This window comes from Diplodia seriata (genome assembly GCF_021436955.1).
Source record: "Diplodia seriata strain FDS-637 chromosome Unknown scaffold_8, whole genome shotgun sequence".
Classification (NCBI taxonomy): Eukaryota; Fungi; Ascomycota; class Dothideomycetes; order Botryosphaeriales; family Botryosphaeriaceae; genus Diplodia; species Diplodia seriata.
The window spans coordinates 1,127,480-1,151,547 of NW_027117315.1; the positions used below are offsets into that span (position 1 = coordinate 1,127,480).

Below are 24,068 nucleotides of genomic sequence, written 5' to 3' on the forward strand. Positions count from 1 at the left end.
GGAACCAAGTTCACCCGACCACCGAGACGGCCGGGCTGAACTTTTTTTGCGCCTCTATCGATAGCACTCTCGCTCGCACTTCCGCCTTCTCCACCTGCGCGCCCTTGCAACACCACCCCCACTGCGCCAGGCAAAATGAAGACCACGTGGAAAGACATTGCCCCGGTGCCTACGTCCCAGGAGTTCCTGGACATTGTCCTGAACCGCACCCAGAGGAGGCTTCCTACCCAGATCCGCGCCGGCTTCAAGATCACTCGCATTCGGGGTATGCCCCCGCTGCGCTCTTTCCAAGTGCCCACATACTGACAGCTTTGTCGCGCAGCATTCTACACCCGCAAAGTCAAGTACACCGCCGAGACCTTCACTGAGAAGATCCAGGCCATTCTCGAAGGCTTCCCCAAGCTCCAGGACATCCACCCCTTCCACAAGGATCTCCTCAACACGCTCTACGATGCCGACCATTTCCGCATTGCCCTGGGCCAGCTGTCCACCGCGAAACACTTGATCGAGACGGTCGCGAGGGACTACGTGCGTCTGCTGAAGTATGGCCAGTCGCTCTTCCAGTGCAAGCAGCTCAAGCGTGCTGCGCTGGGTCGCATGGCCACCATCTGCAAGCGCCTGAAGGACCCGCTTCTCTACCTCGAGCAGGTGCGCCAGCATCTTGGTCGTTTGCCGTCGATTGACCCCAACACCCGGACCCTCGTCATCTGCGGCTATCCCAATGTCGGAAAGTCGAGTTTCTTGAGGAATATTTCTCGCGCCGATGTCGACGTGCAACCCTATGCCTTCACTACGAAGAGCTTGTTTGTTGGTCACTGTAAGTTGCTTGACTCTCCACGGTGAACCGAGCTGACCAAAGTAGTCGACCACAAGATGTTGCGATTCCAAGCCATTGATACCCCCGGTATCCTTGACCATCCTCTCGAGGAGATGAACACCATCGAAATGCAGAGTATCACCGCCATCGCCCATCTTCGGTCTGCCATTATGTATTTCATGGATCTCAGCGAGCAGTGCGGCTACAGTGTCACGGCCCAGATCCAGCTTTTCCACAGCATCAAGCCCTTGTTCAACGGCAAGCTGGTTTTCATCGTCATTAACAAAACCGATCTCATGAAGCCTGAGGACCTGGACGCGGAGACGCAGGAGAGTCTTCAAGGCATGCTCAAGTCAGGCGAGGTGGAGTTGCTGCAGCTTTCTTGCAACACAACGGAGAACGTGATGGCCGTCCGTGGCGCCGTCTGCGACAGGCTTCTGGCGCAGCGTAACGCCGAGAAGTTGAAGGCCGGCACTAACGCTTCCGGCGACGTCACTGGCCGTCTGGGAGAAGTCTTGAAGAGAATCCACGTTGCCGTGCCGATGGACGGCATGACGCGCGAGACATTCATCCCGGAAGCTGTCAAGAACAAGATGAAGTATGATCCGACCGACCCCATGCGCAAGAAGCTGCAGCGCGAGATCGAGGAGGAGAATGGCGGTGCCGGCGTATACAACATCAACCTCAAGGAGAACTACCTGTTGGAGAACGACGAGTGGAAGAATGACAAGGTCCCCGAGATTTTCAACGGAAAGAACGTCTACGATTTCATTGACCCTGAGATTGAGGCCAAACTCGCCGCTCTCGAGGCCGAGGAGGAGCAGATGGAGGCCGACGGCCGCTACCAGAGCGACTCGGATGTCGAGGATGCTGAGGAGGCCGATATACGCAGCAAGGCCGACATGATCCGTGAGAAGCAGGCGATCCTCAAGAACGAGTCCCGCATGAAGAAGAGCCTGAAGAACCGCGCTCAGATTCCTCGCTCCGCAAAGGCCAAAAAGCTGTCGCAGATGGAGGCCCACCTGGAAAGCCTTGGTCACGACACAAGCTCCCTTGCTGCACGCGCACGCTCGCAGTCTCGCGGCAGGAGCCACGTTCGTGGCCGCTCCGAGGGCGCCGATGGCGACGCCATGGACGTCGACAGGCCGCAGCCTAGCGCCATCGAGCGCGCCAAGAGCCGCGCGCGCAGCCAGAGCACTAACCGTCGTGATGACGGTGTCACGAACGAGGCGTCGCGCACGAAGGCGGAGCGGATGGCCAAGCTTGGGCAGAAGAAGATGAATCGCATGGCGAGGCAGGGTGAGGCCGATAGGCACACGACCGCGTCGCTCAACAAGCACTTGCTTGCCGGCAAGAGAGGCATGGGCAGCACGAGGAGTCGTTAAAAGGGGGAATGCGAATGGGAAAGAAAAGTTCTTGGGTTCTGCGGCGTTGGGTGGGTGGGAATGCTGGCCCCTTATTTCCCCCCAGTTCTTCTACATCTCACGTACGTTCTACTGTTCACTGGGTGCATGGCGCAAACGCTTTTTACGAAGGTTCCTTATGTGATTCCCTATTCACTGCTCTTTGCATCGTAGAATATCTTGCCAAAAGAGTGGAATAGATAACATGATTAATACTCTGTCACCTCGTAGCCCCTCGAATGATTTGCAACCTTCTTGATTTGTCAAATGCTGAGGTCGATTCGCCAAGCCTTGCAGCAGACAGGGCGGCCAGTTTGGGGCGTGGATGCACAGCACATCTTCGAACACGAGCATCATGAAATGAACCTCAACTACTTCATTATGGTGTAATAGGAATGTACTAAGCAAACTAACGTTACATGTCCAGACATTGAGACCGCTTTTACCCCGAATGTGCACTAAAAACAGTAAGGGGAGACCTGCCTACGCCATGCGGTAGATGACGATCGCGTCTACGCGTCTTCATAAACTTGAACGGGTGGGAAAGAAATGAACTCCAGTCCAGTGGTTCATTTCCGCCGTCGCCGCTGCCGCCTGCCAACACTCCTGCTAGGCCACGTAGGCTTGAACGCCCACCACTGAAATGGGAAAAGGATTAGAAGCAATGGACAAGAAACCGTGAAGCGGGCGATTGTTCGCTGTCGGCTTTTGAACGAGGAAGTGAAAGCGCGGCGCGCGCTCGATCAACGGGAGCAGGGAAAAGGTTGAGGCTGCTGGAATGTCCCAAGGTGAAATCAGTCGCGAGAAGCACGAATACTGAAAGCCAACAGAAGTAGCGTTTCATTATTAAACGGCAGTAAATTGGATGATAGCTTGTACTTCCCTTTCGCCTGGTGTGGCATTTGCAATAATAGCTTCCCGCTACGCACCCACCTACTGGAAAACAAACGGCGATGGAAGAAGGAGAACAAGGAGAACGGCCTAGCTACTAAAGAACAGTCCCCATACGAGGAAGTTAAAGAAAGTGGAAAGAGACGAAGACGCCATTTAATGAAGGGGTTTGATCAGCTTGAAACCCTGGACCCCCCAAAAGTGATAAAAAGAAGCAAAAATCGAAGTCTGACACAGTAGTATATGTGTAAAGCGTTTCCCGTACACTCCGGTTTGAAGTATTTCCCCACCAGTCTATCCAAGTGCGAAACTCAAAAGAAGAAAGACAAAAAGGAGATGCTCTTCCCTTGGCCGTGACACCCCAAAACGCTCAGGATTATAACACTTTCTTCCTGCTCCCTCGTTACTCATTTTCCCCTTAATGTACTCTCATCATCCCGTCTTCTTCCCATTCGTCCACCGTACGACATACGAACTCATTGAAGAGAACCTTTTGGTTATTTGGTAAGGGAACTGGGTCAGCTCAATCGCCCTTCGCACCCTTGCTCGGCGTGCCACTGCGTGCCTCCCGCCTTCTGACGTTGTCCGTCGGACCATGTCTTCCACTTCCAGTGCCGCTGCGTCCGCGGTTGGTTTCTTCCTCGTCGTCCTCGCCCACCTCGAAAGCGTCCGTCAACTCGATCAAGTCGTTGATGTCGCCACTCATGCCCGCAGCGCCCAATCCAGCACCTGCTGCACGCTGCCTGTCGGCTGTGGTCACTCCGGTCTTGCTAGGCGTCAGCTGCGCCGGGGGCACGAGCGTCGACGCTTGAGTTGCAACCTTGCGCATCCAGCCTTCAATGGCACCGCCGACCTGAGCCAGATCAAACCCGCTGGAGCTACCGCCGACACCGCCAACCCCGACAGGCGTCGCAGTACCCGACGGGCCCATCGAGTTCCCGTTCGATTTGGCCTCCGCCATCGCTGCTGGGTTCCACGTTCCGAAGTAATCCTTGCCCGGCGGCGGAGCGAGGTTTGGTAGGTGTTGGGCAAATATCTTGTTCAAGCCATCTTGTGCAGGACCCGGTTTGCGGACGTTCCTGTTGAAAGTGCCAACACCTCCGGGTCCGTCAAGCTTGAAACTTTGCGTGACACTAGGGGCACGCGGGCGGTGACGGTTGGGTACGGTGCTACTGCTACTTTGGCGGGGCGATTTGGCGGTACCATGCGAAGTCATTGATGATGCCGAGGTTATGGTATCTGAGCGGTTCAGCTCGAGAGACGCGGACGGCGTTCGGACGGCCGAGTCGTTGTCGGAGAAGGTCAGACTTTTCCGGCGAGCGGGCGGGAAAAAGCCAAGATCCCTGCGTGGCAGGCGGGCGATCTCGATTGGGTCTTTGCTATGTGGTAGCATGACCCAACCCTCGTGTTTCCACGGCGGCTCGTTATCGGCGTTTGTGGATGCTTCCGATGCGGTCACGGATTTCGAGAGGTTCGAGGTCGAGACAGATGCAGGCCCGTTCCAGCCGTTCGTAGGGAGGCTAGTGCTGTGGATAGGAGGATACTCGGCGCCCGGGGTGGGCAATAGTAAGTCGTCTTCTACGTTAGGCTGTTTCGGTTTATGCTCTTCCGGCGGTGGCACAGGGCGGCCTTTCACACCACAGGCATCCGCGGGAATAATCAGATGACGGCGAGTCTGCACACTGTCTTGGGCCCACATCCTGTTCGCCTTGCGCAGAGGAGCAGCCTGGCAGTTATACTTGATGGTGATGCCGGCAAGCGTATCTTCAGGTCTCACTCGGTGGATGTACACCAGCGCCTCGCGGTCAATGTGCTCCGTCGGCGGCGCCGACGACGAGATGCGCTCGTCAGAATTCCTCCGCTTGAACTTTCCTGTAGCATCCACGTTCAAATGACCGTCCGCCATCAGTAGGTCTTTCCTCTTCATAGCCCTGACCATGGCTTCCCGCTCCTCCTTCGTGCCCGTCCCAATCTGTGTGTCTCGAGTCGCGGGGCCCCATTGCGCGGGAGGAGCGCTGGTCGTCGTCTTGCGGCCATGGGTGGCTTCGAAGGGCCTGCGCTTCCTGGGCACGTCTCCGTTGGGGTCGCTGCCAAGGACATTGGAAGCGAGCCCCTGCAACGTAGTCCATGAGCTGCCCCATAGACCGGAGAGCTGAGCCAACGGATCCTGGGCATTGCCGCTCTGGCTACGGCTGAGGGCGCTCTTGCTGATGGTCGACTCCCTTGACCGGTTCACGGCCTGCGATGAGCCGGAGCGCGAGGGGCCGGCGCCGGGGATGGGAGACGCGGTCCTCGAGGCAAAGGGAGAGGCGGCGGGCGAGGCCGCGCGGCTGGCGTCTACGCTGACAGCAGCATTGGAGTCGCGGTCGAGGTCGTCGTCGACGCCGGAGACCAGGCGCTTGTTGCGCGGGCGGAGCGAGGCTTCGGGGGTGAGATGGGTGCGAGAGGAATGCTGAGAGGCATTGGTGGGGTTCATGGCAGGAATGACAGAGCAGGCGGCGGAGGAGGAGAGACTGCAGGAAACGCGAGCTGCATAGGAAAGCTATGCGAGTGGTGCGGCACTGGCCATAGGCGGAGGGGTGGTGTCGGCGAACGCTTGCGGCGAGCGAAAGTGTCAGGGCGCCAGGCGATGGCAGCCGGATGTTACTCCTTGGCTGACGAGGCGCGTCCGGGCCTGCGAGTTGCGGCGGCCAGGCGGGGACTGATTGGTGCACGCGCATCAGTGCAGAGCGATTACGCTGCCTGCCCCCCGGCTCACGCCCCTCCGAGCAGGACCGACTGATGAGGCCAGCTTTCGCTGCTGCAAAGCTGCGCGCAAGATTGCCAGAGACGATCAAATCTATGTGTGACACCCGCGGGTTCCGCTCGCCGCCCCCGTCTGCATGCCCGCCCGCCCGCCGCGCTTGTGTTTCTCTCGTGGCCGCTGCCCGCCCGCCGCGCGGATGACGCAATGGCCCTCGCACCAACGCTCCGTCGAACCCATCGTGAATTTCCTGAACCAGGCACAACACTTGCATAAAACCGCTGCCGTCGTATTCTCTGATTGGATCGTCCAGCTCCCCACACCTTCTCCGTACCAAGACTTTTGTCCCCACTCTTTGCGTCCCGCAAAGCGCCAGCGCCCTCCCGTTCCTAGTCGTACTGCCACGCGAACGGCCCGCGACCGTACAGCCTGCTCGTTGCGATGTTGATGCCGATGCAAGCAGCATCGAACACGACGTCCTCCAGCTAGCCGACGACCTGGAACACGCCAGGCCCCAATATCGGACAAGCGTACCAACCACGTAGACGAAGCCCCCCGTCCTGGAACGCCTGAATCACCCAACGATGGAATCTGCAGGGATGTATGCACTGTGCGCCTGCGTGTAGGCGACTGCACCTAGCGGGTTGATGTAGAACCGTTGACTGCCCGGAACGCTGACTTTGTTGATAGTTCGCGAATCAGTACCCATCACCATTCCTTGATTACCCACAAGCATAATAACATTCTCCACAGCATTGCACAGCTCCAGGAAGTCGGAGGGGCACTGCATACAGACAGGACGACCAGTGAAGAAGCCCCCATTGCAACCATTGATGACTTCGGAGTCGAAAGATTCGTATCGATCCCACACGCGGATCTCGTACGCGCCTTCCAGCAAAGGTAGGGGACAGGCCGTGCCGCTATCGCATGTGTGGACCACAAGAGAACAGCATCGGTCACCACAGACGTGGTTTGGCGATCCGTCAACAACTGGGCAGAGGATAGTGTGTCAGCAGACAGCCAACTTCGATATCAGCTCGAATGTTTGGGGGACAACTAAACTCAGAGCTCGGATTACACGGAATGGATCATACGTGGCGTTACCGCATTCGTTCACTTCCTGCGCGAACACAAGACCAGCAATTAGAAGAAAGTACAAAAGAAGGAAATGATTACCCATGGTGAGCGGGGTGCGGAAGATGGGTGCCTCTCGGAGCCTTTCCAAGCAATGCCAGATCTTGAATGCCTTTGACAGGAACAGTCAATTTATGTGCTCTCAGTACGCTTCGCCTGGCATCAGGTGGTGCCTTATTTACCATCATGGTCAATACGATCAGCTTGCTGACATTAGTGGCTTTGTACGAAGAATATTTCCTGCCGCCGTGGTCTATGTTTGAGTTCGACAGCACACGGTAAATAGACGAATGCGGAATATGTCCCAAAAGGGTTCAGCGTATATACTGGTAGTGCCACGTAGATAGCCCTCTGCCCTCAGACCCTACGAGGAGCAATCCATCCAGTTCATGAGTTCAAACAGTCTATCGGTGCGCAACTCCCTCAAAAGAGCTAGAGCTAAGAAGAATGTTAGAACTACGCTTGAACTCAGGTACTCACATGATGCCGCTACCCGGCACTATCCCCTCGAGACTCTTGCAAAAAACCACATACTCTGCGTAACTGTGTTAAGATTGCCTTGGATTCTATGGTGATCTGACCTTACGCAGTGGAAACGATGTCCAGGGGCTCTCAGTAATATGCATCCCCGATCTTTACTCGCTTACAGCCTTCTCTACGATTTTGGTGTGAAGTTTTCGCAGGCTGCCACACTATTCTGGAATCGGCGAAGCTATCATCTAAGAAAAGGAGTCCGGAATGCTTCCCCGGGCATGCAAAGATTCCAAGATGTTTGTGCATTTATGACTTCTGTGCCTCTGCTCTTGACGCTGCAGTATCGATCCAAATGATCTCAGTAAAACAGAAATGGTCGTCTAGCTTTCATGCCTTCCACTGGCGCATGACTACATGAAGGTCAGCAGCAGGAAACAGGCTACCACCCCCAGCTCTCGCAGCTCTTGGTGTGATAGTGGCGTTGCAGCTGTGCTGTCTCAGAAAGCTCCACAGTGACGGGTTTTGATGTCCTGTATGCACGGCTGTGTCTGTAAACATGACCAGGCTCACAAAGACTCTCACAGCAATGTTGTGCTGTTTTCTGAGGCGCATGGGTTGCGGATGACGAAATGTTGTAGCTTTGAAATTGCAGCCCAGCTCGTGGCTCTACATAGCATTGTCCCGCGGGGTGTGAGCATCAGTGCGTGGAAGACCATGGGCGGCAACAGAGTCACGGAGCCTCGTAACAGATCCGAATCCGAATCCTCGCAAGGCTGAGTTATTTTGCACATTGGGTCCCACCTTGGGACGTGCAAGGGCACGACTGCAGCCATATATCCGAGGCTCCTGAAAGACCTATGGCACCAAACAGCGGCGAATGCCAGGTCGGTCTGCGAAAGGCCGAGATGCTGCTTCGCTGGCAAATGGAAAGAGTGGCTGAAATTCTTCACTGAGCGAAGCAGACACTGGCCCCGGCGGGCGCTAGCTCGAAACTGGAAAATTGGCGATCCATATTTAGCAAGCGCCGCCTCCCCATGAGATCACTGGGCTGTCTCACTCCCTCCGCCGCGACTCCGCCACTGGATCCTTCTCAGTCGGCTGTTGCCTGCTGCCCATCTTCCTTTTATATCGCACTCCCTACTTTCTACCAGCCCCCCACCACCTCTTCCCTTCCACGTACAACCCATTTCCCGTACGCGCATCTGAAACTGCGATCATGGAATTCCCCGAACGTCTCCTAGACCCGCTTTTCAAGCGCGGCATGGACATCGCCTCCAACCTCCTCGACAAACACTACGCTAAGGCTATCGGGAAGCGCGAGGCGTCCGGCGGCAGCGACGATGATGTCGAGACTGGTGTTCTCTTGACTGTCGGCCTCACCGTATTGGTGCTCGTCGTCTTCTCCGGGTTGGTAAGGCTGTCCACCTACCCTTCCAAATGCCGCTGTGCTTACTCGATTAGGTTCAATACACTCTTCGCCACGTCGTCACCACCCTCGCCCTGGTCGAAACTCCCGCTACCGCTATCCAGCTCTCTGCCGCTCATCCTGATGAGGAAAGCAACGTGAAGCTTAGCGATAAGGAGGCTGAGGCTGAGGCCTTCCTCGGAGGCTCCCTGCCCAAGTTCACCGTCGCCAACACCAAGCCCGTCACCTCGAAGATCCGTACCACCATCAAGCACATTACTTCGCAGGCTGGATGGACTGCGCGCTGGCGTGGCATGGGCTACGGCATCATCTACTCCCTCTCGTTCTCCACGTTGGCCCAGTTCTTGGCGACCGTCACCCCGAACCTTCCTGGCCTAAACATCGTCGGTGTTCTTCTTGCCACGGTTATCGCCGCTCCGGTGCACATGGTTTGGACGCACGCTACTATCGCGCTCCCTGGAACCTCGTGGAGGGCGCGTTGGACCCCTGCCAAGGGCTTGGCTTGCTACAAGAACCTCGCCGTTCCAGCCCTCGTCTACGAGGGTGTTCAAATCTTGGTCACCTACATGACCGTCTGCATGGCCACGCTCCTGAGCCTGGATGTGTCGGGTAGCGCTGACGCCACCCCCCAGCAAAAGGCTTGGAGTGTTATTCGCCTCATTGGTGGCGTGTTGCTTCTTGCTGCCGCGGGCATTTTCGTCATTCTTCCCGCTCACACTCAGCTCGTTCGTGTCGAGGCTTCGATGCTTTCCGGTGACGAGGAAACTATTGTCCCATTCGACCGTACCTTTGGCGGCAAGGTTGTCCCCAAGGTGCTCGGCGGATCTGGTGCCATCGGTTTCATGGACGCATGGCGCTCATTCAACCGCGAGGCTCGCATCCGCGTCGTCAAGCTCTACCTGAAGATCTTCGCTATTAGTGTGGCGCTCTTTCTTCTTTCCGCGCACGTCATCGGCTTGGAGGTCCTCCTTCTCAGCAAGCACTCTGTCGGCGATGTGGTCAACGCTGCTCAGCAGCAGGCCCTTTAAGCCTTCGTGATTCATGGTGAAGTATCGTAAGGCCCCAAGCAGAGGCAAAGAACCGGCCTTTGTAGACAATGCATTCGACCAGGACTGCGAGCAAGTCTACAACTTTCTTCTTTCTTACTAGACTCCATTTTCCTTTCACCTCCCAGGGTGGCGGCAAGTGCTGTAACCCAGTGCCTTCCACGATTCACGTACAAGATACCAAATTGAAACTTTGATTACACGAATGAGTGGCTGTGACTGTCGTGTGAGCCTGTATTCTTTTGATTGGCACAACAAGGGCCCGCAGGCCGAAGTGTGGCGTGTGGCGTGTGGCTAGACAATCACATGCCGGGAATTACGCTACGAAAATGAGGGGTGGCCGAGAGAACAAGCCGGGACGGGCGCGGCATGCGGCCGGGTGGGTAGATCAGGCGGCGGAGGGTGCGCTCGCGTGCAGTATCATCTGCAGCGAGGAGTTGAGACATAGGAAGTGACGGGGTTGGAAAGGCTGGGTTGTGACAGGGCGGCTGGGTATGGAAGGCCGAGGAGTGCAGCTCGCTTTTGCTAGCGCTAGTGTTTCGTCATCGGGGCGCTGGCGCCCCAAAACTCCAGGCTGTCGCGCGACCAGTAAACCTGTTAGACGGAACAAACGCGCCTGCCACAGCATCAGCTTGCCGGCCACACAAAAAGCGTAGCCTTCCCGATCCCAGCCAATCCAGAAGCTACCACCTTCTCCCCCAACATCCTCTCTCTTCCAAAGCATGACCACCGAGGCTCCCCCCCAAATTCCTACGCCGGATCTCAGCATCACCCACGGTGGAAACTACGTCGATCTTGATCCCACAGGTCCCGTGCAAGACTTCCCCGAGCACAGCGCTCCCGAGCCCTCCTCTGCGCCCGCAGCCGAGCCCACTCCGCAGACAAACGGCAGCTACAAGACTGCGATTGTCAACTGTAAGGTACGTGCTCTTGCTACCTATGCACCCTGGTCATCGGCGGTTCCGGAACGGCAGCTAACGCTCGGTGCATAACCACAGTTCCCTTATCTGCTCTTGCGCGCACACCACCTCGCTCCCAAACTCGTCGCCTGACTCTCCTTACACAGCCGCGCAATCCGCCATGGACACTGTTCAGAACTCCTCGTTCGCCCAGCAAGCCGTCAACGGTAAGGTATGTGCTCCCCGTTCGACCTGTCTTTTGCGCAAGACTGTGGGCTAACCGCGCGACAGAATTCCGCTTTGTGCCCGTCATCAAACCCGCGCAAAACAGCGTTACTGACTGTCCCTAGGCCCTGTCGGCCAGAGCGTCAAGTCTGAGACCGCAAAGACTCAGTCTGAGTTCCGCGACCTCGCTGATGCTCGTCGCGTGCCCGGCCAGCCTGCCGCTACAGGCCAGCCCTTGACCCGTAGGCAACCACAATTGCGACCGGCTACCACACGAAGATGTGCTGACCAAATTCCAGACTACCACTCGATGTTCTACAGGCTTCTTAGCGTAAGTTTGCACGCATCCACTTTTGACGTCACGATCACTAACTAGTGGCAGTGGAGGAACCCCCGCGCGACTGCCATCTCCTTTGCCTGCTCCGTCCTCTTCATTTTCACCGCACGCTATGTCAACATTGTCCGATACATCTTCAAGCTCCTCTGGGTCACTCTGGGCTGTGCGTATACAATTGGTCATGAAATTTGATCGGTACATTCTGACAAACGACGGCAGGCACTGCATTCGCCGAGGTCGCTGGGCAGGCCGCTCTGGGCCATGGACTTGCTACGCAAATGCGCCCGCGCAAGTACTACATGATCCGCAAGGACTCCTTGGAGCGCTTGACGGACGACCTGGAACAACTCATCAACTTCTTTGTCATTGAGTTCCAGCGTGTGGTGTTCGTCGAGAACATCTACGTCAGCGCCGCGGTAAGCACAAACTCGAAGCATCAGGGTGCAGTAGCTGTCTTCGGATATGCGCTAACACAATGGGTAGTGCTTTGTTGCTTCCTTCATCTCCTATTTCCTCATCAAATGGCTCCCTCTCTGGGGCCTTGGCCTGATTGCCACGATCCTCATCTACATGGGTCCTCTCGTGTATATCCAGAACAAGGAGTACATTGACGAGCAGCTCCGCCTCACCAACCAGATGTTGAACGAGCAAACCAATCAGTTCAAGGACCTTGCTGCTCAGCACAGCACCCGCGCGCAGAAGCAGCTGAAGGTCTACGCCAACGAGTACAGCAGCAAGGCGCAGGATTTCATTGGACAGGCTAAGAGCAAGGCTTTCCCTGCTAGAAGTCGGCCGACGACGCCCGCTGCTCCTGCTGCGGCCGCTCCCGCTGAGACCGCCACCCCAGTTCCTGAGATGGCTCATGAGAAGGCTCCGGTTCAGGAGACTGACTTCCCCGAGGCTCCCACGGCAGCCCTCACGAACGATGTTCCCGAGGTGCCCCAGGTCCATGAGCCTACTGCGAACTTCGTTGACCACAGCACTCCTGATGTGGCAATGTAAATGAAGGCGTCCCTCCATCCATCGCTAAGCTTATGGAGAACGCGGATAACAGACGCCGGCATGCCAGCGAATGTTCATCCTTATCCCGAAATTGTACGGACGAGATGACGGATGACGTGACGGATGCTTTTCTGTCTTCGTAACGAGAACATGGCATCTCGTCATGACACTACCCCTTTTCTTTGGCTTTCATTCAGTGCAGTATGATCTTCTACAGAACAAACTGTGTTATTGCATTCCGAAAAAGCGAGCCTCTTTTCATTTCCACACATGATCCAGCGGTTTCTACTCTTTCTCTCCCCGGCTTCATTTCATCATTGGCGGGGCATTGCTGGTGCTGGTAATAGCAGAAATAAACGAGTGAGCAATTGAAGGGCCCGGCGGTTTGGTAATGTTAGATTGAAATGGAGTTCTCCAATGTTGCACATCTGCATGTGCCCTAAGTTGAATTATCTTTTTCACGTGTCAAACATCTCACATTTACGGCTGGAATACTTGACAGTGGAACTTTTGAACAGACGTAGAGGCGCTCGGCTTTCTCGTTACAGATTTCTCTCCAAGTCTGAGCCTTCGCTCAATCTTGCTCATACTGCATCCACCGAGTCGTCTCACGATCACACCAATCCCAGAAAAGCTCGGCGACACCCCAACCTCCCTCATAATTCAGGCGTATCGCCTGCTGCAAGCCCTGGCGCGGTTCGAAGACGCGTCCCCACGGAACAACCAGGCAGCCAGCGTTATGCTGGCCGATGGCCGGGCTGAAGCCAGCGAAGAGCTCTGTGCAAGCGCCGAGCTTAGCGGGGTAGAGGATGATTTGCTTTTTGTTTGTGTCAGCATTGCATCCGCAGTTACACAGCGTGGTAATCTGAAGGGGGAAAGGATAGAGGGGGCAAAGTGGGGGAAGGGGGGAGCTCTCACCATGAGGAAGGCGGCGACTGCGTTGGAATGTCTGAACAACTCGGTCCGCAGGTTGCCCGGGTTGTAGGCGGCGCTGACGATGCCGGTGTCGCGGCCGTAGCGGCGGGCGAACTCGGAGGCAAGGAAGAGGTTGCCGACCTTGGACTGGGCGTAGTTGGTGGCGCCGCTGGCGTGGGTGACGGGGGCCTTCTTCTTGTCGTTCCACTCTATGCCGAACTCAGGGGCGGTCTCGATGGCGACAGAGGCGGCCCAGGTGACGCGCACGGCGTTGGGACCGGAGATCTGGGCCGTCTTCTCGAGTAAGGGGAGCAGCAGCTTGGTCAGGAGGAAGGGTCCAAGGCAGTTGGTACCCATCTGTAGCTCGTATCCTTCCTCGGTGGTGCTGCCGTCGGCGATGGGCGTCATGACGCCGGCGTTGTTGACCAGCACGTCCAGACGGCGCTCACGCTTGAGGAAGTCCTCGGCCGTCTTCTTGATGGAGGAGAGGTCGCCCAGGTCGAGCTTGAGATACTCCAGACGACCGTCGGAGCGCGGCACCTCGTCCTCGATATCGGCAATTGCCATGGCGGCCTTCTTCACGCTGCGGCCGGCAATGTAGACGGTTGCGTTCTTGGCATACAGTGCCTTGGTGAGCTCGAAGCCGACGCCGCCATAGCCGCCGGTCACGATGATGACCTTTACGGTGAGTTAGCCAACGATGGTTCACTGATGGGGACTGTGAGTTCAGTGGTACTCTTCCAGACTGGTCCTCCAGGTTCTCGGGGTTCAGCGGGGGCGACGGAATGAAAAAGGACTGAACGAAGATGTTCTTCAGCCTCTCGAGCCAGCCCGCCATGTTGGTTAGGGCTATGTGAGAGAGGGGAAGTGGAAAGGAATCAAGCGGACTACGCTAAGTGCAAAGTAGCTGGTGGATTAGTAGAGAGAGACTGGCGAACGGCCGTGAGCGGGGATGCCGCAATGCGGGGAGTGGAGCGGGCGAACCCTGAGATATGAATTGAGCCGCGTGGATGCGATGCAGTGCAGCGTGGGTGTGGAGAAGCGGTCCCAGACTTCTCTGGCCTTCGAGGGCTGCGCTCCAAGTCCGATGACGCCAGACCGCTTCCAGGATCCCTGCGTGCATCTTCCTAGCTCGCGTTCTCGCCTATCGGTCCGAGATTGTCGCCCGGAAGCTGCGTTTTGGGAAGTCGAGGCAAAAGAGATGCCACGGCAATGATCGAGCTTTGCAAATCCAGCAGCAGGTAGCTGTCCGGCGTGCGAGGCCCCCGCCTCACCTTGGCGAGCGGGCGGCCATTGCTGCGGTCGATGTGCAATGTCTTGGCGAGGCCTTGGGCCTGCCGGATCTACTTTTGACCGGCGCCGCGGCGGGCGGTCGAAGAAATAATGAGTGCCCGCGACCAATCCAAAGCACGCACCACACCTCTCAACTTACCTTTCCCTCTTCGCGCATTCCGATTACCATGGGCAGACGCGGAGGCAGAGGCGTACGTACCTCTCTCCGCACAACCAAGCCTCTATGCTTACATGATTCCAGGGCGGACGCGGCCGCGGCCGTGGCGGCAACCGCGGCGGCTGGAGCAGCGGATCTCGTGGCGATTGGAAGGAAGTCGAGAAGCACAACGTCAACTTCGAGAAGTACTACAATGAGCTTGGGCTGGTGCCCGAGGAGGAGCGTGAACAGTTCTGGACTGCCTTGAAAAAGGAATTGCCCAACAGCTTCCGCTTCACTGGCTCCAAAGGGTACGCCGCCCCGCCTCATGAAGTTTGGTCACAGTCACTCACCTCTGCAGCCATGCCCTCGCCGTCCAGCAGCGTCTGATCGACCAGTACATCCCGGAAATCACCAAGGTCACCTTCGACGGCCAGAAGGTCGAGCCCCCGACCCAGCTCGAGTGGTTCCCCGAGAAGCTTGCCTGGCAGATGACCACCCCGAAGAACGTCATCCGCAAATTCCCTCCCTTCGCCTCCTTCCAGAAATTCCTTGTCTCTGAGACCACCGTTGGCAACATCAGCAGGCAGGAGGTTGTCAGCATGATTCCCCCGCTGCTCATCGACATCAAGCCCTGGCATACTGTGTTGGACCTGTGCGCCGCTCCTGGTAGCAAGTCGGCGCAGCTGTGCGAGGCTGTTCATGCCGGCGAGGAGGCTCGTATTCGCAATGTCCTGCGCAAACTGGCGCCGGAACTGGGCCGCGAAATCAGCCCTGACGGTGCCGAGGTCGAGGCGGAGAAGGACCAGGCTGGAGAGGACGATCTCGACCTTGGTAGGGCGACGGGTCTTTTAGTCTGCAACGATGTCGACAACAGGCGTGCCCACATGTTGGTCCACCAGGTCAAGCGTCTGAACTCGCCGAACCTGGTCGTCACCAACCACGATGCCACTCTTTTCCCCTCGATTAGAATCCCTTCGGAGAAGGGCCAGCCGAACAAGTACCTGAAGTTCGACCGTATTCTAGCTGATGTTCCGTGCTCTGGAGACGGTACGGCTCGTAAGAACCCGGGCGTTTGGAAGGATTGGACTGCTGGCAACGGTCTTGGGCTGTACATCACTCAGCAGCGCATTCTTGTTCGAGCGCTGCAGATGCTGAAGGTCGGTGGCCGCGTTGTTTACTCGACCTGCAGTTTGAACCCCATCGAGAACGAAGCCGTGGTTGCAAGTGCCATCGACCGCTGCGGTGGTATGTCCAAGGTCCGCATCCTTGATTGCAGCCAGGAGCTCCCTGGTCTGAAGAGGGTCCCGGGCCTGAAAACCTGGAAGGTTATGGACAAACAGGCCCGTATGTACAGCTCCTTTGAGGAGGTTGCTGCCAAGCAGTCTGAACAGGGCGAAGAAGCTCTGAAGAAGATCGTGGAAGGCATGTTCCCACCTAAGTCTACAGAAAACGAGGAAGAAAGAATACCGCTCGAGCGTTGCATCCGCGTCTATCCTCACCTTCAGGATACGGGCGGTTTCTTCATCACGGTAATCGAGAAGAAGGAGGAAATCAGGGCTCGCCCTGAGTACCAGGCGGGTGCTTCTGGTGCAAGGACCGTCCCCCCGGCGCCGATTACGAACCTGGTCAATGAGATTGAGCAGAAGACGGAGAACGGAGAGAAGCTGGAGGGGCTCAAGTCTTTGGACGAGGTTGCGAACACCGACAGTAAGGTCGAGAGCGCTCCTGTGCAAGGCAACGACTCTGCTGCAGTGCGAAGCAACTTGCCCCCGCCGTCGCCTACGAAGAGAAGCTTGGAGGATGTTGACGCCGAGGATCCCGCTGCCAAGCGGACCAAGGTCGAAGTGCCACCAGAGCATGATGAGGTTCCGCCCGCTGTTTCCGAGCGTCAACCCAAGGCCGAAGGTACAGCGACTGACCTTTCGAAGCCCGAGAGGAAGAGGCGGGATCAGCCGCATGAGGAGCCTTTCAAGTACCTCGACCCCGAACACGAGGTGTTGGAGGACATTTTCGGCTTCTACAAGATCAACTCTAAATTTCCCCGCGATCGCTTCATGGTTAGGAACGCCTCTGGCGAGCCTGCTAAGGCAGTCTACTACACGTCGACACTTGCGCGGGACATCCTTCAGATCAACGAGGGAAAGGGCATGAAGTTCGTTCACTGCGGTGTGAAGATGTTCATGAAGCAGGATGCCCAAGGTCAGGATATCTGCAGGTGGCGTATCCAGTCCGAGGGCCTTCCGATCGTTGAGCCCTGGGTTGGCGAGGAGAGAATCGTCCGCCTTTACAAACGCGACACTCTTCACAAGCTACTGATCGAGATGTTCCCCAAGGTTGCGGGCGACGGATGGAAGGATCTTGGTGAGATTGGTGAGAGGGTGAGAGATATTGGCATGGGCTGCTGTGTTCTTAGAGTGGAGAGCAGCGATGCCGAGGATGGATTCAAGTATGCACCGCATTTCGACGCTTTTAGAGCTTCCAAGGCTGACTACAGTACAGGGACCGTCTGGTGCTTCCGCTTTGGAGGAGCATGGCTTCGTTGAACCTGATGTTGCCGAAGGAAGAGCGAAGGTAAATCTACTAGCCGTGGCCTCGGAGCCCGCACTTGCACAGGACGATAAGCTGACTGATCAAGGGCTATGCTTCTTCGTCTCTACAACGACAACTCCGAGCTCATTGATCACTCCAAGAAGACCTTTAACAAGTCTGAAGCCAAGGACGAGCCCGAGGCGAATGGGGAGGATGACGGAGCGATGGATGTCGAGGTCAAGGACGTTATTTCGGGTGCTGGCCCCGATGAAGACGCCATCATGGCTGAGGATAGAGCGGATGCCGCCAAGCAGGCGGAGAAAGATGATACCCGGGAGACTGCAGAGGGTGACGTTGTTGCGCGTGAGGACGACGTGGTCAACACTACGGTATGATTTGGAAATCATGTCCAATATGGTTGGACACTTGAGCAAAAAGACGACTTGCAACTGGCCACTCGGGTTGAGGGCAGGGGCTACGGACTTCCCCGGGTCCCACCACTTGCACCATTTGGTTTTCATGGGTCAGATTCATTGCGGCCGCACGCCTCCGATGCAGCAAAAAAGTTTATTTTTTCCGGGATAAGATAGGTGGGTACCTTTACCCATGGGACAGAAAGCACATATCAAATGGAGCACTGGTGAAGAAGTGTGGTGTGTGAATTGGTGGTGAGTACTTTATGGCCACCCTTGCTGTTATTCTGCTTCACCGCTCCAGCTGCCAGCTCATGTAGCGCGGCAATCATGACCAGATCGAGGGCGAGGTACGCCAGGCCGGAAGTGCGCCGGAAGCGGCAGGGAATAAGCTTGAAGCAAGAGTGTGGGGAAGCTCTGGGCATATGCGGGGAAAGCTGCAAGGTGGGCGGAGAAGCTCTATGCAGCTTGCACCGGATGTCCACTCATGTCTTCCATAAGTCCGCAGCTCGATATAATAGGCCTGCATGGGAATGGCCTACTTCCAATGCTTTACCTACCGCTCCAGTGGTTTCCTTCCACCCGCAGGTTCTCGGTACGCCAGTTCGCGGGGTGCACAGCAGCTTTCCAACCAGTCCCCTCCAACCTGACCCCTCTCGCCGTAAGCTAAGCAGCCGCGTCACTTCACCACCGCCTTGCGCGTGTGCAGCAACAAAGCGCCATCCCGACTCCAACCACCACGAGCAAGGAGCAACAACAATGGCGCCTCCAAACCCTCGCAACGCCCTCGCCAAAACCGCGGCCGTCTCCTCCACCGCCGCGCGCTCCACCGCCGACGCCGCATCCAACACGGCCCACGCCGTCGCCCGCGCCGTCACCTTTGTCCCCACTGTCGCCATCAACGCCGCCCTGTCCCCCTCGCTGACCGGTCTGCTGCTGCTCATTCTGACCACCCGCGGCGGGCCGTCGCTGCTGCGCGACTTGCGCGCCCGTCTCGAGCGTGCCCTGGGCGGCACGCAGATGGTGCGCCGTTCGATGCGGGTGGAGAGGGCGACGAGTTTGTTGAAGGTGCTGTTCGTGGTGGGCGTTGTGCGGGTGGCAAACGCGTTGTTGAGTCGGTGGGCGATGAGGCAGTGGCGGTGGGGTGGATGGAAAAGGCCGGCGGTAGCGTCGGCGAGGGCAGAGAGTGTTGAGAGGGATCGTCTGGCGTGGGATTTCGATGGGAAAAGGGGGGTGGGGGAGGTGGTGGTTGTGACGGGCGGGTGCGGGGGCATTGGGAAGGAGATCGTGATGGGGTTGGTCGAGGGGGCCAAGGGGGGTGGGCGTGGGGTGGAGGGGGTCAAGGTGGTGGTCGTGGATGTGGTGGAGTTGCCGATGGAGCTCGAGGGGCGTGAGTGTTCTCTGTCTTTTCTGTCGCGTTGGCTGACCAGAGTGCCTGCAGGAGCCAATGTCGTGTTTTACGGTTGCGACCTTACATTTCCGGCCTCGATCCATGAGACAGCCAGCCATATCCGCGCCGATTGCGGCGATCCGACTGTGCTCATCAACAACGCAGGTATTGCGGAGCAGCACGCCATCCTCGAGGGGAACGACGAGTACGATGAGCAGCTCTTCCGCGTGAACGTGCTTAGCCACTTCACTCTTATCCGGGAGTTTTTGCCGGGCATGCTGGCCCAGAAGAAGGGCCACATTATCACCGTCGCGAGCATGGCGAGCTACTACACCCCCTCCGGCATCGTCAACTACGCTGCCAGCAAGGCTGCGGTCTTGTCTTTGCACGAAGGTAAGCACAACGTCTCCCATCAATCGTTTCGAAAGACCAGATGAAAAGAGTAGCACTGAATCATGCCTCAAGGTCTCAACGTCGAGCTGCGCCACCGCTATGGCCCGGCCGGCAAACACATCATCACTTCCATCATCCACCCGTCGTGGACGCAGACGCCGATCATAGATTCGTGGATAGCCAGCCTGAAGAAGAGCCGCGCCGCCATCACCAAGCCCGCCGAGGTTGCAGCCAAGATTGTGCGCCAGGTGCTCCGCGCCGAGCCGGCCCAGGTCTTCGTGCCGGACCGCGCCGCGCTCTTCTCTAGCTTCAGGGGCTGGCCGACCTGGCTACAGGAACTCCTTAGGGACAGTGGCGACAGGAAGACAAGGCCACTTGGCGATGACGATGGTGTTAAGGGGAAGGGCAGGGTTGGCGATGTTGGATACGGTGTCGGTGAGGATAGGGATGCGTTTGGCGGTTCCAGAAGCTATGATATTGTGGAAGGGTAGGACGTGGCTGTCAACGTGTCATATTCCTTGGACGGATTCTTCTATTGCTGGCGAATTCTGACGCTGTCTTTTCCAACTTTGGCGTGTCCTCCCAGAACATCCCTCCCTCGGCAGTGTGCACATGCACGAAACTGATGATCTTTGCTGCAAAATCTGCCTAGGCTGTTAGGCGGCTGCACCTCAGCCACATCAATTTGCAGGCTTTGGGGCGCAGTGCAGCCGTCTTTCTTGTGGTGAGGCTGCAATGCATGAAGCCTACCAATCAAAGGGGCGCCCCGCTCGATCCCTTGCCGTGTGTTGATACACGCCTCAGCACTGCCGAAAGTCGACATGCATGAAGTAGCAGTACTCGCACCCACTTGTCCGGAGCTAACTTGAGGGATGGGCAGTGAGCGGATCGTCGGCTCATAATTGCCAGCTTCTTCTGGTTCGCCAGCAAACGTTCTCTTCTGAAGACTCTATAGGGTCTTCTCCGATCGATTTCTTTTCTAAATTCTATATGGATGCCTATAAATCTTTCCCCGGGTACTTTCGTATGAGTGGAAGAGACAGTTCTCGGGCGAAGTAGCTCTGCCAGAGTCCGGAGGGGGCTTCTGGACGGCCACTGAATATCCAAAGGCACTTCGACAGGCTTGCAACAACTTTGCCGACCACGGCATCAACTTTTGAATTTTAATCGACGGACTCGATGAGTACCAGCGCAAGCCGCCAGACGTCTTTCAAAGCATTGGAATCCTACAGAGCTGTCCTCGAGTCAAGATTTGCGTTGCAAGCCGCCCTTGGAACGAGTCTGAGAAGGCCTAGATGTGACTTTCGATGTCCGAATCATAATGAGGTTCGCTCACAGTTCAAACCCTCGTTGTATCCACTTCCTCTTCCCGTTGTTGATCATTTCACAATGGGTTGCAAAAGCTTTTAGCTTTCTGACGTCTGTCTCGCTACAGTCGTTGTATTTTGCTTGTGAAGGCGGTTAATGTTCACGTCTGGACGTGATTGTGCACTTCACGAACTTACGTCTACATTCGGACATTTGTCGCAACTACTTATGCAGAAGGAGTGTTGTACCTTTCGCCAGAAATTTGAGAGCAAAGTTAACCTGAACACCACTTTGATTTTATATTTTTGTGAGACCTGCTAAGTTCCTGCTTGGCCATAATGATACAGTTCCCTTTGATTCAGAGGTCGAACGACCACGCTCGTAGCGTGCTGTGGAGACTGTTCATGTTGGAATTTCGCCTCAACACAGCAAGTGTCCAAAAAACTGGACCCCTTAAGTACCGAGGTCGATAAACTCTTCTCTTTCTGCATGGGTAGCTGAATCCATATGATATTATAACATTATCAGGCAGATGCGAGTGAGGCCAACTCTTCTGTCATCCGGTATGTCAGGAAATCTCGAAAGCCATTTTCAGACCCAAAAGACCTACACATCTCGACTCGAAATGAAGACAGCGGAGCGGGCCCCTTGAAGCGCTAATGACCTACACAGTACACTCAAACGCCACACACCATGAACAAAGCCCCACCAACAATCAAGACGACCAACCCGACCGTCAAAATCGCCGCCCCCGCCTTATCACTCGTTGTAACCTCGTCCACCCTCGGCTGCGCCATGCCACTCCCCGTCCCGGCGCTCGGATCACCCTTGCTGCTCCCGCCCGTATCCGCGCTCAACGGCGGCTTTGGTGTGGCAGTACTGGAGCCGTTGTCCAAGAACAGCATGTTCGCTTGGACGACGCTCAGCGCGCTCATCTGCTCGCCGACGCCCTGAAAGCCGTCCCATGCATCCTGGTACCAGCGCCTGCCGCACATGATGCCACCGTCACCGCCGGTGCACTGCTTGGCGGCGCCCAGGGCGCTGGCGCGGAGGCGGGGCGCGACGGCGGCGGCGGCAATGGAGGGGGCCAGCTGCGCGGCGACGGCCATCCAGCGGGCGAGGTAGGCCTTGAAGGACGGCTGGTCGTTGTCGCACGTCTGGCCTTGCTCGCAGGTGATTTCGGACATGATGGTGCCGTCCGCGTACTGTTTGGGGAAGAAAACGTCGTAGGTGCCGTTCAGCAGGCCGGACAGGCGGGTTTCCCACGCGGGGCTGCCGTCAGTGTGGTTGTACATATACGCGGCACCGGCGACGAGGGTGCCATAGTTGTACGTCCACTGGAGGCGGTCCGCCGTGCTGCAGTTGGTCGTCGTCGACGTGCCGTCGTTGACCGTGTACTTGGTCGGCGACGACTTGGTGTCGAGCAGCGGCGACTGCGCGAGCCAGTCCCACATGCGCTCCGCCCAGTCGGCATATGTGGCGTTGCCCGTGTAGCGTGCCAAGCGGGCCGAGAGCTGGAAGAAGCCGCCGTTGGAGATGGCGTTCTTGTAGTCGTACCCGTTGTTGAAGGTGAATATCTGCCAGCGAAGGCCACCGCCGCAGGAGCTGTGATCCCAGCGCGTGGCTTGCGTGTTGAAGACGGCCTGAGCCAGTGCCAGCCATTGTGGTTGATCGGCTGGTGGGTTGGGGAAACCGAGTTCGGCGGCGGATAGAGCGGCAAACGCCCAGAAGACCTGATCGTCGTTGCCCTGTAAAGAGGATGAGCAAGATGGGGCTGCGCGAGCTACTTCGGATGCAAGAGCACACCTCATCTCTCGTCTGGTTTGCCGGCATGAAGTCTTTATTTTCTCCAACCTGAAAAAGCAACGCCTGTGACGTGACATCGTTGTAGGTGGTGTCCCCGGTGTAATACCAGTACTCAACCTGGAAGCCATTAGCGGCGTCCTACCATAGACATGAATGATCTACCCTACCATTGTCATGAACATCGAGCCTGCCTCCCACCAGTAGTACGGCTGAGGTAAATAGCCGGGAATCTGCCCGGTTTGATTGCCCGTGTAGGAGCGCATGAGTCCGTAGGCGATGGTGCTTGTAGTAGACTTGATGCTATCTTCTCTAGATTAGGACGGCGATGCAGTGACGGAAGGGAAGTCTGTCTCACTTGGATCATCAAGATCGAGCGTCAAGGCGGCAGTGGGCTGCGCGAAGCGGGCCAGCGACAGCAGTGCCGCAAGCGTGGGACCAAACGCCCGCATTGTGCGAAGCAGCGAAGGCGAGAGTGCGTAGATGGAGGTCTGGCGAGCGAAGATGGATGCGCGAGCAGCTGGGCAGCCATAACAGAAGCGTGGAAGTGATGGAATGGACAAAGAGAGTAAGCCATCTGGCACAGTGTCGGGGGTGGCTGTGAGGCTGTGTACGAGGCAGAGGCTCGGGCGCCAATGGCAGCTGCTTCGGCCGGGGAGAGCCGGGGGAGCTGCGACATGGGACGATGGATGTGCGGGCAGCAGCTACCGGTACCCCGGCCGCATCCCCTCGCAGCGAATCCTGCTCACGCAGCTGACGTGGCTAGCGCTTGCAACGGTTGCGGCTAGCATCTAAAGCGTCGCAGAGTGTCGCAAGGAATGATGGATGGCGATCGGCGCGGGTGTCAAGCTTTCCAAGCTTTGTGGGGGAAAGGCTTGTCTGCTCTTGGCACCCCGTCGCCGCCTGGTGTTCCCACTTTTCCCTTCTCATCTCGCGTCCTTCTCCGCCATGCGACACTCTATTTACGGATTGTCCATCCCCAAACGAGATCCGCCATCGAGCTTGGTTGTTTGGGTAGCGCCGACCGCAGGCCAGGCAGCGCGTGTCTGCCTCGCCGTCAGCTCTCATCAGGATCCACATGATTTGCAATTCAATTCACTAACCCGCGAGTCGACCTGCACCTGCTCATCGCCACCGCCATACCCTCCTGTGAGACGCACATTGCGTTAACGCGGTTTTGCATTCGTAAACAAGATCGTGTGGTGTACCTTGACTTTTTGGGCAATCCCCTGAGCTGCATCAGGATCCGCAAGCTATTAAGTTTGGCCATCCAATTCGCCATCTCGGCCCATAGCGTACTGACCCCCACTCATGTCCTACTCCTTGTTTTCCCCCTTCTCCTTTGGAAAGTAATCAGGCCCCCGCCCCACTCCAATAGGGAGGGTGTAGAGTGACGGCTCTGTTATGCCGGGTAAGGCTGCAACGCAGACGTCAAGAGACAGTTGTGTGTCTCTGTGTAGGGTCCCGGTTCAGTAATGAGTAGGGCAA

General features: G+C 57.0%; 9 protein-coding genes across 9 annotated transcripts; 5 read left to right on the plus strand and 4 right to left on the minus strand.

The window, feature by feature from the left end:
- Positions 1–135: 135 nt before the first annotated feature.
- NOG1 (Nucleolar GTP-binding protein 1) lies at positions 136–2,202 on the plus strand (the record flags this gene model as incomplete). The annotated part of the gene is made up of 3 exons (XM_066779355.1): positions 136–265; positions 323–817; positions 863–2,202. 3 exons carry the CDS (start codon positions 136–138, stop codon positions 2,200–2,202), a joined length of 1,965 nt encoding a protein of 654 aa, XP_066630159.1.
- Positions 2,203–3,634: 1,432 nt separating this feature from the next.
- On the minus strand, positions 3,635–5,587 carry SLS55_007941 (uncharacterized protein; the record flags this gene model as incomplete). The annotated part of the gene is made up of 1 exon (XM_066779356.1): positions 3,635–5,587. The coding sequence occupies one exon, from the start codon at positions 5,585–5,587 to the stop codon at positions 3,635–3,637; it is 1,953 nt and encodes a 650-aa protein (XP_066630160.1).
- Positions 5,588–6,428: 841 nt separating this feature from the next.
- Positions 6,429–7,034, minus strand: SLS55_007942 (uncharacterized protein; the record flags this gene model as incomplete). Its single annotated transcript, XM_066779357.1, has 2 exons — positions 6,429–6,742; positions 7,031–7,034. 2 exons carry the CDS (start codon positions 7,032–7,034, stop codon positions 6,429–6,431), a joined length of 318 nt encoding a protein of 105 aa, XP_066630161.1.
- A 1,644-nt stretch (positions 7,035–8,678) lies between these two features.
- SLS55_007943 (uncharacterized protein) lies at positions 8,679–9,916 on the plus strand (the record flags this gene model as incomplete). The annotated part of the gene is made up of 2 exons (XM_066779358.1): positions 8,679–8,873; positions 8,924–9,916. 2 exons carry the CDS (start codon positions 8,679–8,681, stop codon positions 9,914–9,916), a joined length of 1,188 nt encoding a protein of 395 aa, XP_066630162.1.
- A 740-nt stretch (positions 9,917–10,656) lies between these two features.
- Positions 10,657–12,397, plus strand: SLS55_007944 (uncharacterized protein; the record flags this gene model as incomplete). The annotated part of the gene is made up of 7 exons (XM_066779359.1): positions 10,657–10,849; positions 11,001–11,060; positions 11,184–11,300; positions 11,358–11,389; positions 11,441–11,558; positions 11,615–11,811; positions 11,879–12,397. The coding sequence occupies 7 exons, from the start codon at positions 10,657–10,659 to the stop codon at positions 12,395–12,397; spliced, it is 1,236 nt and encodes a 411-aa protein (XP_066630163.1).
- A 574-nt stretch (positions 12,398–12,971) lies between these two features.
- On the minus strand, positions 12,972–14,150 carry RDH1_1 (short-chain alcohol dehydrogenase; the record flags this gene model as incomplete). Its single annotated transcript, XM_066779360.1, has 3 exons — positions 12,972–13,214; positions 13,316–13,990; positions 14,049–14,150. 3 exons carry the CDS (start codon positions 14,148–14,150, stop codon positions 12,972–12,974), a joined length of 1,020 nt encoding a protein of 339 aa, XP_066630164.1.
- Positions 14,151–14,772: 622 nt separating this feature from the next.
- Positions 14,773–17,668, plus strand: NCL1 (tRNA (cytosine-5-)-methyltransferase ncl1; the record flags this gene model as incomplete). Its single annotated transcript, XM_066779361.1, has 5 exons — positions 14,773–14,796; positions 14,847–15,052; positions 15,103–17,190; positions 17,244–17,315; positions 17,380–17,668. 5 exons carry the CDS (start codon positions 14,773–14,775, stop codon positions 17,666–17,668), a joined length of 2,679 nt encoding a protein of 892 aa, XP_066630165.1.
- Positions 17,669–18,445: 777 nt separating this feature from the next.
- On the plus strand, positions 18,446–19,960 carry SLS55_007947 (uncharacterized protein; the record flags this gene model as incomplete). The annotated part of the gene is made up of 3 exons (XM_066779362.1): positions 18,446–18,743; positions 19,188–19,469; positions 19,542–19,960. 3 exons carry the CDS (start codon positions 18,446–18,448, stop codon positions 19,958–19,960), a joined length of 999 nt encoding a protein of 332 aa, XP_066630166.1.
- Positions 19,961–21,454: 1,494 nt separating this feature from the next.
- Positions 21,455–22,846, minus strand: SLS55_007948 (uncharacterized protein; the record flags this gene model as incomplete). Its single annotated transcript, XM_066779363.1, has 3 exons — positions 21,455–22,525; positions 22,584–22,700; positions 22,751–22,846. 3 exons carry the CDS (start codon positions 22,844–22,846, stop codon positions 21,455–21,457), a joined length of 1,284 nt encoding a protein of 427 aa, XP_066630167.1.
- Positions 22,847–24,068: the final 1,222 nt, after the last annotated feature.